This window comes from Alligator sinensis, unplaced genomic scaffold (genome assembly GCF_000455745.1).
Source record: "Alligator sinensis unplaced genomic scaffold, ASM45574v1 scaffold256_1, whole genome shotgun sequence".
Lineage (NCBI taxonomy): Eukaryota > Metazoa > Chordata > Crocodylia > Alligatoridae > Alligator > Alligator sinensis.
In genome coordinates, this window is record NW_005842139.1 from 1,982,116 (window position 1) to 1,998,444 (window position 16,329).

At 39.5% G+C, this 16,329-nt stretch overlaps 1 protein-coding gene across 1 annotated transcript in view; it reads left to right on the forward strand.

The window, feature by feature from the left end:
* The window catches only part of LOC102371221, a 76,730-nt gene that overhangs the window by 50,927 nt on the left and 9,474 nt on the right, over positions 1 to 16,329 (forward strand). Inside the window, exons 4-6 of the mRNA XM_006025313.3 lie at positions 2,945 to 4,822; positions 8,789 to 8,894; positions 14,331 to 14,457. Of these exons, the coding sequence (XP_006025375.2) occupies positions 2,945 to 4,822; positions 8,789 to 8,894; positions 14,331 to 14,457 (2,111 nt within the window). The remainder of the gene's footprint in view (positions 1 to 2,944; positions 4,823 to 8,788; positions 8,895 to 14,330; positions 14,458 to 16,329) is intronic.

Here is a 16,329-nt window from a genome sequence, read left to right on the forward strand (position 1 = left end):
CCCGCGCTGGGTCGCCCGCCCCGCCTCAGGGAGCCGCGGGCGGGTGAGGCCCGGGACGGGGCCGGGGATCCGGCGCGCGGTTCCCGGGTCCCTGCTCCAGCCTCGTGGTGCAGCTCAAGCCAGGGTGGAGAGTTCAACTGGCAGCAGCAAACCCCCGGATAGGACAGAAAAAATGGGGAAGAATCCATAGAGAATATATCTGTATTATAGATTCATGGATATGGGAGGTGTCTATATGTATGCATAGGTGCACAGATAATGTATGATGTATTATTATAGATGTGGGAGATGTCTACATGTGTTCATAGGTGCACAGATAATATGTATTATAGATATGGGAGATGTCTACATGTATTCATGGGTGCACAGATAGTATATGATGTATTATTATAGATATGGGAGATGTCTATATGTGGTCATAGATGTATAGGTAATACATTATGTATTATTGTATCGTGTACAGGGTCTTCCTAAAGTCCTCGTGCGCTTTTAAACTTTAACAATGTAGGTTGTAGGTATGATAGAAACAATCTGTCAATGGCATTTAAAAGCAAATTTATTAAAGCTTTAGGACAGCTAGACTTCAACATAACTGCCATCCATCGTGATACAATGCTCAATGTGATCTTCCAGCTCCTTGAAAACATTTCCCAGTTGCTTTTGAGTTACTGCACTAATTGCAGTGGTGATCCCGGCCCTAAACTCCACCAAAGAACATGGTTGTGACAAGTAAACTACATTTTTAACATTTCCCCATAAAAAGAAGTCCAGTGGCAACAGGTCAAGCAATTGGTCCACCTCCACCTACCCACTTCTCTGGGAAAACGTCATTTAGGAACTTGTACATTCAGAGCGTAGTGGCACAGAGCTCCATCTTATTTAAGAATAAATTCATTATTACTTATGAAGTCTAGCATTGTGTACTCTAGTTGTCCTAAAACTTTAATAAATTTGCTTTTAAATGCCATTGACAGATTGTTTCTATCATACCTACAACCTAAGTTATTAAAGTTTAAAAGTGCACAAGGATTTTATGAAGACCCTGTATAATATCTTATATAAGATTGCTGATAATATCACACGTCGAGTTCACACAGCGTTGCCCACCCTCCAGGAGTCTCCAGGAATTGGAGATGAATCCCCAGGAGACTGCTTAAGATAAATGAGATTCAAATAAACTTAGTCTGAGCCTTCAAGAGACTAGGAAGTAATGGATCGTTGAATCCGATTTATACAATACTCCCGTGGGTGTTTTTTTTTAATGTAATAGTCACGTACATTTGCCTTCTGGAGATAAAGCCTGCGCACCATCATGAATGTTGCGTCGTGTGATGAAACCTCTCAGAACAGAGTTGGCAACCCCAAGTCCACAGCCTTGGATAAGGAGCTAAGTGAGGCAGGATCATGTGCATTTGCTTTCCGGATACAAAGCCTGCACACTGTCATGTGATGAATAGAGTTGGCAACCCAAAGTCCGTAGCCTTGGATAAGGAGCTAAATGAGGTGGGACTGACACAGCAGGACCCTGGAAATGGAGAGAAGCTGAAATCAGACTATGTGCTGGGCCACTGAGTCACACAGCAGTCACTGGGACTTCTGTGTACGTGGCAGACATGTAGGATGGCCATTCGTCTGGTTTTATAGAGGACAGTCCAGTTTCTGCTAGTCTGTCCTCTATTGATACGAAACCAAACGCCTTTATGTCCTCTGTTTTTCTCTTGAGACACCCAACCTTCCAACCCACAACTGAACTTCAGATTGTTTGTCTTCATTGGTTAATATATTTGTCATTTAATTAATCCCGTGTTTGTACTGGTCCTGTGAATGCCAACAAAGGTCCTATTTGTCATGCTTCCTAATTACATCCTTACATTATGGCTGTTGCTTGCCGCCCTTAAACGTTTGTCTTCAAAATCAGTTTGACATCACCCTTAATTCAAAATGCCCAAATGAAAGACGTCCTTCAACTCAGAATGGTCAAAAGAACATGATCACTATACACTAAATGCAGCTGTCCTCTATTAAGGTACCTCAATGGCCACCCTACAGACATGCAAGGAGGAGAAGTTTGCTATTGCAGGGTGTATTTTGGAAAGATACCTGGATGTTAAAAGCAAATTAAACATATGGCCTGAAACAAAAGCTACAGGAGTCCCTACATCAACTGGAGAATCTTATACATACTCTTAATCAGCGGTTCTCAACCTTTTGCACCTTACATCCCACCAACAATTTTGTCAAAAAACCCTGGTCCCACCATGATAAAAACAAAAACCCACAAAATTGCACTGTTCGAGATACCTGTTGATTCATTTATTTGAAGTGCAAACAACCAATTTTTTCAATTGGGCAGCGAGTTGAAGTCCCACCTACATGACCTTTGAGTCCCACCAGTGGGACACATGCCATTGGTTGAAAAACACTGCACTAAATTACCTGGCAAAGGAAAATCCTGACATAGTATATGTTTTTAAGTATGAAATGGCAAAAACTAGTGGGATTCTGCAGTATTTTTCCGCTTACTGGGATCCTTCACTCTTTTTCTGCTTGCTGGGATTCTGGGATCCTGCAGTATTTCTTTGCTTGCTGGGATTCAGGGATACTGTTGTATTGGGATCAATGGGATCCTGCAGTATTTCTACACTTACTGGGATTTGGGGATCCTGCAATATTGTGATCAGTAGGACCCTATAGTGTTTCTTTGTTTGCTGGGATTTGGGGATACTGCAGTATTTCTCTGCTTACTGGGATTCAGGGATCCTGCAGCACTCGGGTCAGTGGGATCCTACAGTATTTCTCCGCTTCCTGAGATTTGGGAATCCTGCAGTATTTCTCCACCTATTAACTCAAGTCAAAGCCAATGTTCAATGGAAGTAAAAGTTCTATTTTTCACAAGTATATTTTAGGAGCCATTTAAAAAAATATTTTGTTGTTTGTTTTGCAGATCATGTAAAAGAACATCAACTAGGAACATTAGTAACAGCAAACAATTCTTCAAATAAGACATCACTACTTGTGAACTCAGCACAGTTAGCATGGAAAAAAACTTGTCAAAATCTTCATGGTGGTAAGCAGAACAATTCTACAATTGGTAGAAATTACAAAAATTTTAAAACTAAATCAAAAGCACCTAGACAAAAAGTTGGCAGGTACAAGCACCAACAAAAGCTGCTCAGTGATATTCTAAATGTTTTGATGAATCAGCATAAACCGCGTCTGATTGGCAGTGAAAGCATGAAAGCACAGGTTTCCAGAAAATGGACAGGAAATGGAAAACTAACTGAAACAAACATGAAGCTAACAAAAAAACCAAGAAAAATCTTCAAACTTAGGAAATTTGAAGACACTAAGACACTGAGTCAACATAAAATGAATTCAGATCTACTGAATGAATTCCAAATTATTGAAAAAAAGCCTACAAATAAAACAAGAATGAAATTTCAAAGAGAACTGTTTGACAGTCTTGATACATGTATTAAATACTTAGGGACTAAACCATCATTAATTATTGCAGCATTATCAAAGGCAGATTTATTGCCAGTAGTTGAAAGAGCACTTTCCAGAAAAAATATGAACAACTTAGAAAGTATTTTGGCATTAACCATAATAAAAAATCAGATGGTTCTTGAAAGAAAACACTATCATATTAAAACTCTGAAAAAGGAAAAAAATAAGCACACTAATGACAGATTTTTAACATCTGCCAAACAAAAGGAATTAGCTGAAATGGGTTCTGAAACTTGGGCCCAGCAAAAAACAAATGCAATTAGAAGAAATCAGCATAAAAGACTAACAGATGCAAGAAAAGTTTTAATAAGTACAGACAAGAAAAGTCAGCATACTGAACTTCAGAAATATGGACACTTCCTTAAAGGGTTTCAGGAAAGCTCAAGCTCTCTAAAGAGTAAACCAAGTGGAATAAGCACTTGGGAAAGAAAATCAGGAAAAATATCTGTGAGGCCTAATACTAAATTTCCAAACTTTTTAAACCTAGTGAAACAAAGAGCCATAGTATTACAAAAAGGTCACCCAACTAACAAAGAGGTGGAAGATGCATACATAACAGGGAGTTCACAACACAGACCTAATGACAGTAAATATATATGGTGTAAAAGCTTCCATGAAGTGAGGACCAAAGTAATGGCTCAGGTTAAAGAGAAAAAAGCTAAAGCAATAGCTGCAATATCTGTTGAAGCAAATCAGAAATCTTTTACACAAGTGATGATCCCTCACAAAAGAAAAGACACTGTGCAGAAAATGTGGCTAGTATATAAAACCAAATCTACCATTCATGAAAGAAAACAAGATGAGCCTTTTAAAATTAAAGCTTCCAGAAAACAGAAATGGAAAGGAAATGCAGATGATGGGCATATATCTGAAAAAGAAAGAACAGCATTTGGAGTAGAAAGAATGGCATACTCCTCCAGAAATGACTGTACAGAGTTTGCAAAGTTAAATTTTGTCCTTCCAACTACAGGCTCTGTTGAAAATGTTAAACATACATTATTCCCACCATTGATGGCACAAACAATGTTTCCAAATGAAGTGGAAAAAATTAAGAAGCATAGCATACTACCTTTATGGAACATAAAACAGAAAAAAATCAGTTATGCTCAAGAGGATTTAAAAGTTAGAGACAGAAAAGCAGCTGTATCTCACAGGCAAGTTGAGAATACTGGTAGTAAGCATAAAAACCTTCTTAAGAGAGGAGAGAATTCATCAACATCTTTGATACATCCTCCAAAACCCTCTTCTCCAAGTGCATTGAACAAAGGAAGAAGGAAGCGATCAGCAAATGGTGAAAGTGTAAAGGTACCTGTAGGTAAACTGATTGATCTACATTTCATTTTATGATTATAAATTGTAAATTAAGCCAGTTAACTTTATTAGGCAGACTTTCAAAGAAGATCTGCTTTACATTTTAAAAGACATTTTCTCAGCCCTCTCAATATGATTATATAATACAAACAAAATGATGAATGACTCTTCTGCAGCTAAAAAAGTATATTCAGTGTGACAGTATTTGAGCCTCCCATAATAGCATTGTCTGGGGTGCACAGGGAATGCTTAATCCTTCTTTTCCCTCAGTGGGAATGATACATTTTCCATGTGTTCACAGAAGTCTAGAAGGGATTGTGCCTTAGTCAGAATCTCCATAATCTTCTTGTAAGAGACTTGGGGCTGCACACCACCTTTTGCTTCTGTATACTTGTAATTATGATAGCTACATAAATAGCTATGTAATTAATTATGTAGATAATTCTAAGCATGGTAAATTATGCACATGCAAAGCTTGTGATGCATGACAAACACTCATATATAAAATATACTTATTATATTTATTCTTTTATTAGTTGAAAAGAAACTCCTTTCATAGTATGAAAACCACCTCAGTGGAAAAGCCTGTTTAAGAACCAGTATGCCTTAACAGATTCATAATCATTAGACCATTCTATGGGACCTGTTGCTGGCATGAAATTTCACCTGTGTGTATAAAATACAAAATGTACTTCTAAAATAAAGTTTTAAAATTAAAGTTTTAAATTCAGCATTTGCCTGCTGGAACAGGACCACCAATCCTCATTATACATTTTGTTCACAATTTTTTGTTTGTAAGCTGTTTTATAAATCACCTAATAGGTATCTAAGAGCAAATATACATTTAATAATCAGTATCAGTGGTAGAACTTATAGCCACATAAAAAAACATTATTTCCCCACATCCCATCAATCTTTAGCTATCTATACTAAGTTATTTTCAGTGAAAAACACAGCTTGAACACAGGAACCAAATTTTATTTTTAATTGTAAAGGCTGTTTAACTCAAGCTTTGGTAGGCTGAGTGGAAGGTTCCCTCAGACAAAAATCATTACTATGTCTCTTGCCATCTGGAGTGCAACCCTAAGATCAGGTCATAGGAGGATTTGAGCTGTAAGGAGAGGAAGCAATCTCAGGGAGAGCTGGGTTCAGTGCCCTTTTGTTCTTTACAGTTAATTATCAACACGAATTGCACACAGAAACTAACAGGAAACCAGTGAAAAATGTGGAGAACTGCTTTTATGTATTTATAGTGCCCTGTCCCATTTAAGCAGTAAGTGTATTGCATTCAGATTTGGAAACAAGGAATATAGGAATTTTCTGCCTGAACTATCTAGTCCATGTCATCAAATCACAGAAAAGTAAGGCTGGAAGGGACCTCAGGATGTAATCTAGTCAACTCCCTGGTCAAGGCAAGATCATCCCTGGCTAAATCATCCAGTTCAAGTGTCTGTCTGGCCTTCTCTTATCCACCCTACAGTACTTTCATCTAGTCTGTATTTCCTTAGCTAATAATAAGAATGGCATGGGAGACAGTGTCAGAAGCTGATGTCTTTCTGTCCTGTCACTGATGATAGACAGTGCCAAATGCTTCAGAGAAAGGGACAATGAGATTTTAATAAATAGTTTTTGAACAGCCTGCTCATAAGGGAAGAGTCTCCCTAAACCCCATTGCAGTAGCATAAGCTTTTTAATAAGATATTTTATATTCTTTTCCACCGCCCTTGTAATATAATGGTTGGTGGTCTCCATCTCCACATCTAAGTTTTAATGCCAACCATGCTTTTGACCTCAGTAGAAAATATTAACTGATGAAGAGCCCCATCATCGGATTTGCCATCAGCTGAAATGGAAGATGCTCTTTGAAGATGCTCTTTGAAGATGTTTAGGGCCTTGAAGGATTGATAGTATAAAGCAGTGGTGCATAACCTTTTGGCCACACAGGCCAAATGAGTGGTGCAGGGCTCACCTGCAGGCTGGATTGAGCCCTGGAAACCAGTACTGCCCTTTTGGTTCTCCTACTGGGAGTGGGTTCCAGGGGCTTGGCAGTGCCCCCTCAGTGCCCCATGTGCTAGGATTGGGCCCTGGGGGCCTGGCACTGTCCCTTTCTGCCCCTGTACACCAGGATTTGGTCCTGCTGGCCTGGCACCACTCCTTCCAGTCCTCCATGCTGTAGGATTGGGTCCCAGAGATCCAACAAAGCTGCCTCTTGCCCCTGCACCCTGGGCTTGGGTTCTGGGGGGCCAGGCCCCACCTCCTCCTACCACCTGTGCAACAGGATTGGGTCCCAGTGGTCTGGCACTACTCCGTCCAACCACCTGCATGCTGTGATTTGGTCTTGAGGGCCCAGCACTGACTCTTCCAGGTCCCCCACACCGGGATTGGGCCCTGGGGCCAGCACTGTCTCCACCTAGCCCTATGTGCTCGGATTGGGCAATGAATTCAGTGCACAGGGCCTGGGGCTTCCCATGGGTCCAGAGATTTAGCAGTGGGGGAAGTGGTGGCACCACTCCACTGCCACCAAAGTTTTGGACCTGTAGGGAGCTCCAGGAGCTGGATGACACAGCGCTGTAGGACAGATCTGGCCTGTGGGTCAGAGTTTGACACCCCCCACCCCCCCAGGCCAGAGGAGAGATTTCAACTATTTACCAGAGTATGAGCAAGGCTTTGTCCTGCTACAGCTGAGCCATTCAGTTCAGCAGCATCTGTTTTTACCCTTAATGCAGTGATGCCACACAATATACTTTAGATTGTATGCTCAACGTCATGCCAAGGTGGCTACCCTACTTTCAGTTTGGAGTTTGGATGATTGAGTGCATTGAGCAGTGGCATTGGTAACTTCGTAAAAAAAACGATATCAGATTAGTTTGACAGGATCTAATTTCCGTAAGTGCCTATTAATTGGCATTTTATTTCTGTCATTTAATTGTGCTTTAATCAAGTCCTAGGAACATTATTTTTGCCCAGGATCAGTCAGGCTGACAGATCTGGGTTTCCCACCTACCTTTTATAAGTAGTGGCTCAGCATTAGTTTTCTTTTAATCTTCTGAAACTTATGAAGTGTTCCAAGAGTTATTTAAAATCATCATTAAAGAGAGCTCCTAGGCTAGCAGTTTTAAAACTCTTGCATACAAGTTATCTATCTGTGTCCAACAGAGCTCAAAGAACCATGGTTTCTCTAAGGCAGGGTCAGCAACCTGTGGCCCATGAGCCAGATCCAACCCACCACAGCTCAGGAAATCAACAGTATGTTGCAGCTGGAGCAGCAAAGGAGGCATCCCTAAGGTCCTACATCTGCTGATTGCCAGGGGATGCAGAGATTTGCAGCCCACAGTGCAGGCTGAGTTGCAAGAAGTTGCCCACAGCAGCCAAAGGTTGCCAACATGTGCTCTAAGATAAAATATGCATTCTTTTTATATAACTATTATATTATTAGGAAGTAATCAACTGAAGAGTTGAAGTGCATGAGCAGAGGTAGAGGCAAAATATTACAGGGCTGAAACTACCATTGCTACAGCTGTGATTAGGAGTAAGGGGCAGTTTCCAGAACATAATGGTTGGTACTCAAGCTGTATATGAGATGAGACCAAAGTAGTCTTTGGCATATTTTAGAATATTTGCATATAAAATCCTTGAGTGTTGTTATAGATAGCATGTTATAGTGTTAACAATAGAAAAAGCTGTTTTAATTAAAATAAGGCATTACTGAGAATTTTGTGCCATGCAGGTGATGATAATTAACCAGGGAAAATTAGAGCAGAAAAAGCCAACACAGGCATTTTAAGATAACTATTTATGATGTGATATGATATCATAGTTTGAAAATGCTAACTTATTATGCCCTCTGAAATTTTAGATGAAAATTCCTTTGTGGTAAATCAATACAATAAATCTTAATGTGAAACATACAAGTTAATTTGTTACATAAAATAATGCTATTTTGACATTAAATTTGTTTTTGTTTATGTAGAGTTTTTGAGCCATTTATCTTCCGTTTTAGTAGCAGGTGCTACTATTGTTGGAATTGTCATCTTTGCTCTGGGATTAGCAGTGTTTTGCCTGTTTTACAAAAGGAGGTAGGGCATTAATCTTTTACTTTAAGTAATCAGCAAAATAAATGTAAGTGTCTTTTTAAGCATGACTGGGTTATAAAATAGCATAACACACAGTAAAAATTAGATCTAAAGATCAATAATGCAATAAATGCTAAATAATAATACCAAAACATCTGTCTATATACCTTATTAAAGATTTTCTTCTTTCTTTTTTAAGTATTAAAACAGACTCTTTGTTATTCCCTCTGTTCTTTACCTAAACAAATAGTTTTTAAAGCTCAAATAAAATTAAACAACTTGTGATGGATGAAACTTGTTCTTTAGTACCCTCTGATAGTCAATATATTTACACTGCTGTTTTAACAATCAACAGTTTCCTAGTATAAGTTAATTATTTATAAAGTGATTCTTCTTAAATTAGTAAACTTGTGTTATGCTGAAAATCTATTTTAGAGAAAGAGAAAGGGGCAGGTTGCTATGCCTTATTCTTAAAAGGTGCAGTGTACTCCTATTTTGAGATCATAAAGGGAAGTGTAGTATCCAGCCATCTGCTTTCATTGAGCGCTTGTACACGTGACGAAAATTGCCCTTTTTGCAATTTAACTGCGTTACAGTTTTCACATACATTTTTTTTTTTGGCGATTTAAATGTCTTCTTTGCAATTAAGTAAAACACATCCCAATGTATTTTAGTTTGCATCACCACGAACTAAGTGGACACAGCCACGGATCTGCCACATGAAAACAGAAATTCACTCAATGACGTATAATGAGCCCCCTTGTCCACCAGATGGCACTGCAACTTTTGTGTAGCGAGCCCCTTTGTCCACCAGATATCTCTTTGAATTGCAGATAGGAGAGGAAGAGGATACCTGCAATTTTTAGGTACTTGGATGTAATGTATTTTTTCAGACGCCAGGTGTTACATGCCAGGTGTTGCGGTTCCCCAAGGCTGACATGAATCAATCTTCTGTTCACCTGCATGGACACCTGCAGCCCTCCCCCCCAGCCGTGTCCTGGCCAGGGTGACAATGGCTCCATCACCCCATAATCTTCCCCTGGTTCCATCCAGGAATGAAGAATCGCTTGGCTATCTAAAGAGGGGAGCGCTTTCATTTGCTTTCAAATAGTTTTAGAGGTGCATATCAATATAATATATTCAATTTCAACAGTTTAATTAAAAACTTTTATATACCTTCCCCTAAAATCATGATACAAAATTGTGCTGATTTAATAATTTTCCTATTCTTTTAAATGTTATTTCTTTTTCCTTTACACTTTATGACTAATCCTCCCAAACAGGACTCTGTAGCAGATAAAATGCTTAGGAAACAGTGAAACTAACTGCACAAACAGCTATCAATTTTTTTTCTCCAGCTTTCACATATCATTAGTAATAAATATTTTGCAACTGGAACTTAGATAGTGATTCCATTTAGTCTGTGAGCTTTTCAGAATGGGAATAATTTCTTATACATGTTTGCACAGTGTCCAGCACTATTGGGTCCCACTCTAGTTCTGACCTCTAGGTAGTACCATAATTAAATAATTATATTGATGCATCATGGAAAAAATTGTGCTTATTCCTCTATAACTATATTGGGAAAAGTATAGGTTTCTTTGAATTAGCAAAATAAATAGATATGAATCTGAATAAACACTAAGTTTATCTGTTGAGTAAGAAAATGCAGTTTTTAAATAAGCATATTTAAAAACTGCATTTAGCTAGACTTTATTTTTGTGTGAATCTGAGCCATAAAAGTTAACTTTTTAAGTTAAAGATGAGTTTTATCAAATGCTGGGCCTCATTAGCTGAGTGAAGCAAGTCTGACACCAAACTTCACAGGATTTCCGTTTATCTGAAACATGATAGGTAACTTGTGATATCACCTCTTCTGATCAGTTCCAATTTTCTGAGAGTGTTTCAGGCACATATAGCCAGATCTCTTTTGATTTGGGTAAAAATAGAAAGAAAATCTGAACGGAGGGTATAAGAGTCATAGAGAACATCCCATGTCTCTTCAGAAGCAACAGTTTGCTTGTCCACCTCTGTAGATATCTATAAATCAAGGAACAAATTGATGACAACCAATGAAACATTCCATCATAACATAATTTCCACCCCCCACCCCAATCTTACTTCTGCCCATATTCCCCAATACAGTTAACAATGTTGAAATCATGGTAGAAAGGCAAGAAATGAGATTAGCAGATGGGAATGGAAAATCACACAGAGTGTGTGATATACACAGAAGAGGAGATGAGGGACAGAGGGGATACACAGACTTCTGGCAAAGAGAGAGACTGAGGAACAGTGGTATGAGCATCAGGGATATACACAGCCCTTGTTAAGCAGCAGAAGGCAAAATGGTGGAGGGAGGAGATAGAACACCTGCAATGATGAAGGAGCAGGAGGCACACAGAACTGACAGAAGGGAGACTGCAGGGCACACAAGTTCCTTGGAGGTGGAGAAAATTGAATGCAGAGGTACATGGGATAGGAGACATGGGATTTGGGGGATATAATGGAGAAGTGAATGGCAGGACATACAGTCGCTGGTAGGGTGAAGGAAATAATAAGGGGTTGGCGATTCAGAGCACATGGGATGCTAGCAGAATGGGGGACACCAAGAACCCCTGACATCTATTGGTAGAATTGCAAGGGGTCCCTAGGAGCCCTGAGAGGGTGGAACTATAGAAAGTGATGGAGGACTGGAGCCCCTTCTATATGCAAAACCCTTGGGCTGCAGAAGTAGCAAAATACACAGCTCCTTAGTTATTAAAAGACAAAGTATATTATGAAATTATTCAATGTTTTGCAGCAAGTCATAAGATTCCTTGGGCTCTTAGGGTAATTAGGAACTCTAATTTTATTTCTCTCTCTACTTAAGAAGAACTGGGTGAAGGACAGCCAAATTTAGACAGGTACAAGGTAAACTGTGATAGATGCTGGTAAATGACAGCTGTCAGAGGAGCTAATTTAATGGAAAGAAAAGAAAGGCATAACTATTGGGAAGGTTATGATCAAAGTACATCCATTGTAGGAGAAATATGGCAGAAGAAATTGTGAGGTTGAGATAGGCACTTAAGATAAAAAGGAAACAGAAGTTTTGGTGTCCTTGAGATCACACAGTGAGAATCCAGAAAGAAGGCAGCAAGGGGATGGGCAGAGCTAGAAAAAGAAGTGTAGAGGAAGCACCAAGCAGAGTATCCATAACTGTTGTTTTAAAGAGGAGAGAAAGAGAGAGGTCAGCAAGGATACACAGTGTTTATCCTGGTTTTCTCTGATTTAAAAAAATCCCCAATTTTTGGTTAAAAAAAGTAAATCTAAATCCACATTTTTCCATTATTAAAATGAAACACAACTATATATGTATCTATATATTAGTAGTGTTTCATTTAAGTCATGGAAAAATGTGGATTTGGTGTTACTTTTTATAAACTGAAAATTGGGGATTTTTTTTAAATCAGAGAAAACCAGGATCCCTGATAATCAGGAATACAAGTAAAGGAGGAAATTCCTTTATTGAAAAAGTTATATAAATGGTTATTCCCAGATAATTCAAATAGTCATGCAGAAGTTTCGGAATGTGTATCTGAGTTTCTACATAATTTAAGTTTGAGGACTTCATTTTTCAAACTCCGGTATCACTGGTTTTTAGTAGGTTTCTTAACAGTGATAAAATTCTGGTCACTGTATGCGATAAAATTCTATGTGATAGAAAATGATCTTTATTAATACAAATGGGGTTATTTAGATGACTCAAAATATGTATATTTGAGTTCCTATATATATAGTTCTAGCTTGAAACATACTTTACTGTTTGTGAGTGGGTTCCTTATTAGAGATTAAATTCAGAATATCCCAGCTGTTGGCAGGGACCTCTGATTAAAGTGTTAATTGTGTTAATCAGAGTGCTGGAAAAGTGGTGGGGGAAATAGATTATTGGTTAGCCAAGATAAAACCAGTGTCTGGCTTGTTTCAGTCAGTTTATTGAATAACTAGTATGACAGGAATGGCAAGGAAGAAATGGAACCAGGACAACAATAATAACAAACAAGCAAAATAGGGAATCCAGATACAAAACGTACAACGCAGGGCGATACTTCACATCAGGGTCTGAAATCACTAATGGAACGATCCAACTGGCTCTGGGGAGGCATACAACTAGCCAATCACAGGTCAACGGTGCCTGCCAATCACTCAGTTTGCAGCAGCCTTTCCCTCATCTCTCACTTTGACCTCAGGCGTGTCACCCCCTCACCTGTCAGCCACTCTTGTTTTTCCCGCCACAGCTCAAGTATCAAACATGCATGCTCGCTAACAAATAGGTCAGGAGGTTAACAATTTACTCCTTCCAGGCTTTTTCAAGCCTTGCTTTGACTGTGCATGCTTAACAGACGATCAAAACAGAACAGAAACCTGGGGTTTATACAGACAAGCATTACAGATATCATTCTTGCTTGTTATTCACGTCTGGTTTCTAAATGACTGTGCACCTTTCTATGTTAAAATGGCAATAATATGAAAACAAACTTTTATATTAGGTATCATTTCTTCTTTGAGTAATTATCCACCTAAATATGTTCACTTGTGGGTGCATTTCTTGCCCTAAGCTTCAACTGGAGGATTTATTGTTTTATCAGTATCCATAAAGTGAGCTCTGGTGAGGCCTAAAGAAACCTCTACCTCTCTTTGTGGTTCCACGTGAAAGGGTAAAGGGCAGTGCGCTGTTCCTGTCCTTAGTTCCTCTCAGCTGCCTGCCTAGAAACAGAGCACTGGTGGATTTCCTGACAGCCTTTAAGCTCCAGAGACAATCCCAAACTTTTGCATTTTGACAGCTTCCTCCCAGAAAACACCTTAGGAAGAGTGCTAAGAGTTATTTTCTCTACTTTTTTTTTTGTTTAAGGTAAGCCTACAACCCTTAAAAGTTTGATTCTGTGCCAGCCAGCACCTGCCTTTCTCTCCCTACACCCTTCAAATATGCAGCTCCATAAGGCAGAAGTGCTCAACCTCTGGCCTGCGAGCCAGATGTGACCAACGAAGCCATAGCATTCAGCCCAAGGACTGCTCATGGGTCAAGAAATTTCGTGGTGGCAGTTAATATCACTACCCTCACTGGCTGCCAAATTCCCAAGCCCCACACAGTGGGTTGTCACTGGGCAAATGAGCTGCAATGTATATCTTTCATGGAGTACCTTGAACCACTGAGGATTAACACATACTCTGCTGATACTGCTAAGAAAGAAGAGTCTCCAATCAAAACACAGGGTAAGAAACACCCACAAGTGAACCTTGGAAACCCACAAGTGTATATGGGAACAATACGTCTTGAAGAACTTCAGTTACTGATAAGTAACTTTGTTATTTATTAGTTTACTGTGAATTCAGAAATGTCCATAAACCTGCATACTATATATTGTCATATGTAATCTAACTCTGTCATGTATCTTTCAGAAAAATTTGTCAGTTTCTAGGAAGCATTGCAGAAGATGAGGAGCTCCCAAACGGATTTGTATCAACAGATGCTCAATATTATAAACCTGTTTCTCTTTCTCAGTATTTTCATGCTGGAAAATTACAGGTAAAACCTAACACATCTATTCTAAAAGTAAAATGTAACCCTAACATTCTTTGAATTCTTTTCTTGTTTTCATATAGGTGGTATTGTGAGAGTAATTAAAAGCTAAATGTTACCTCTTGTATGCAATAAAGTGTTTAGACTTTATCCTTCCCAAACTGTGAGTAAAGCATCTTCCAGTTCTTTGGATGCAGTATGCCTATAATGGAGCATTATGGCAAATAATTCTGTAGCTAGTTAGTAGGGATACTGCTCAGAAATTAGACATATGTAACAAACCAACAAATTAATTCAGTAACGTGAGATATTTAACTCAAAAGGAAAGTACTTTGTAAGATATCTTAAAATAAGATTATGCCCAGTGCCTAGTTAGAGGATATAAGCAAGGAAGGGAGAGTGCCAGGTTGAATGCAAGTAGTGTCCCAGTTGAAGTCAATGGGAGTGGTGGGTAGGCAGTGTCTCTAAAGATTAGACCCCAAGTTACTTGCATCTTTATTTGTTAGATCAAAGTTATATTTCTGATGATGAAAGTGAGGCAGCCAAAATATTTAAAGTAGTCCTTATAAGGCCTCAACCACTTGGACTTATTTCTAGTTAGAGCTCTAGCTTTGTTTAGGGCCCCCACAAAGTCAAACTCCGTTTAACATGCTGCTGAGATCCTTCCTGTGTACCAGCAAGCTGTTTCCAATATTCCAGTATAAATATTTCCAGGTGTATTAGTGCTATGAGGCAGACAAGGTTCCTTGGGTGAATTTGATATCTTTCATTAGACCAACCCAAATGGTTGGAGAATAGTTATTAAGCAAGCTTTCGGGTTCAAAAACCCTTCGTCAGGCTAAGGAAGCTTCAGTAGTTGGTGTGTGCTCTTCCTGGATGGAATGAAGTGCTATGAGAGAACTTTTCAGTGTTATATTTAATAGGCATATCACGTATCAGGAAGTACAGACTGCACTGAATTAATATCTTCTTTAAGTTAATAGCAAGAAGTGCTTTGATGGTCTTGAGTAGATATATCTCCCAAACAAATATTCCAGTAATAATAGTAATCTGAATCTAATATATAGTGTCCTGTAAATCCATCCCTACAAGTTATGGTTCTGAAGATAACACTGAAAACATGAATAAAGTATAAATCTGTATATTGTTATCTTCACAAGAACGCATACCTTTTGGAAACACCTGGAAAGATGAACAACCCTAATTCATTTTAAGGTATTGTATGAAACCTAAAAACGACAGTTTAAATGCCAGCATGCTTAACTATTTCATAAGTGGCTACTTTAGCAGTAATTTGCATCTCGTATGTTTTTCCACAATTTAATAAAAAAGCCCTCCTTACTGCCTCAGGGGCCAAAAGCCCAAATATCTCTTTACCTGGGAGGGCAGGGCACTGGGAGGGGTGGCTACAAGGAATTTAGGGGTGGCTATAGCCCACCCTATAGCCACCCTTCCCAGTGGTGCCGCATAGTCCCTGGCCCCAAGCCCGCAGCAGGCAGCCTGCCCTCACCCCGCACAAAAATCTGGGGGGGCATATGCCCCCCATGACTCCCCTGGAGGTGCATGCAGCAGCAGGGAGCCACCTCACCCTCCCAGCTCTCCCACACCTCTTGGACAAGCTACCTGTGGCTCCATCCCACTTCCAGGGTCACATTCACTACCCTGGCTTGGCAGTGCCTGCCCCTGCCCCTACCCCTACCCCTGTCCCTGCCCCACTCCCTCCCTCACCTTGGGGGGCCTCAGTCTGCTCCCCCACCATATCCCTTCCCCCCCATAGACTTACCAGCTGGACACTTAACTTCATTTACCTGTATTGAAGCATGGACTGGACCTGAAAGCCTCTCAGAAAAATGCCATAAATATAGTCTTCTTATTCTT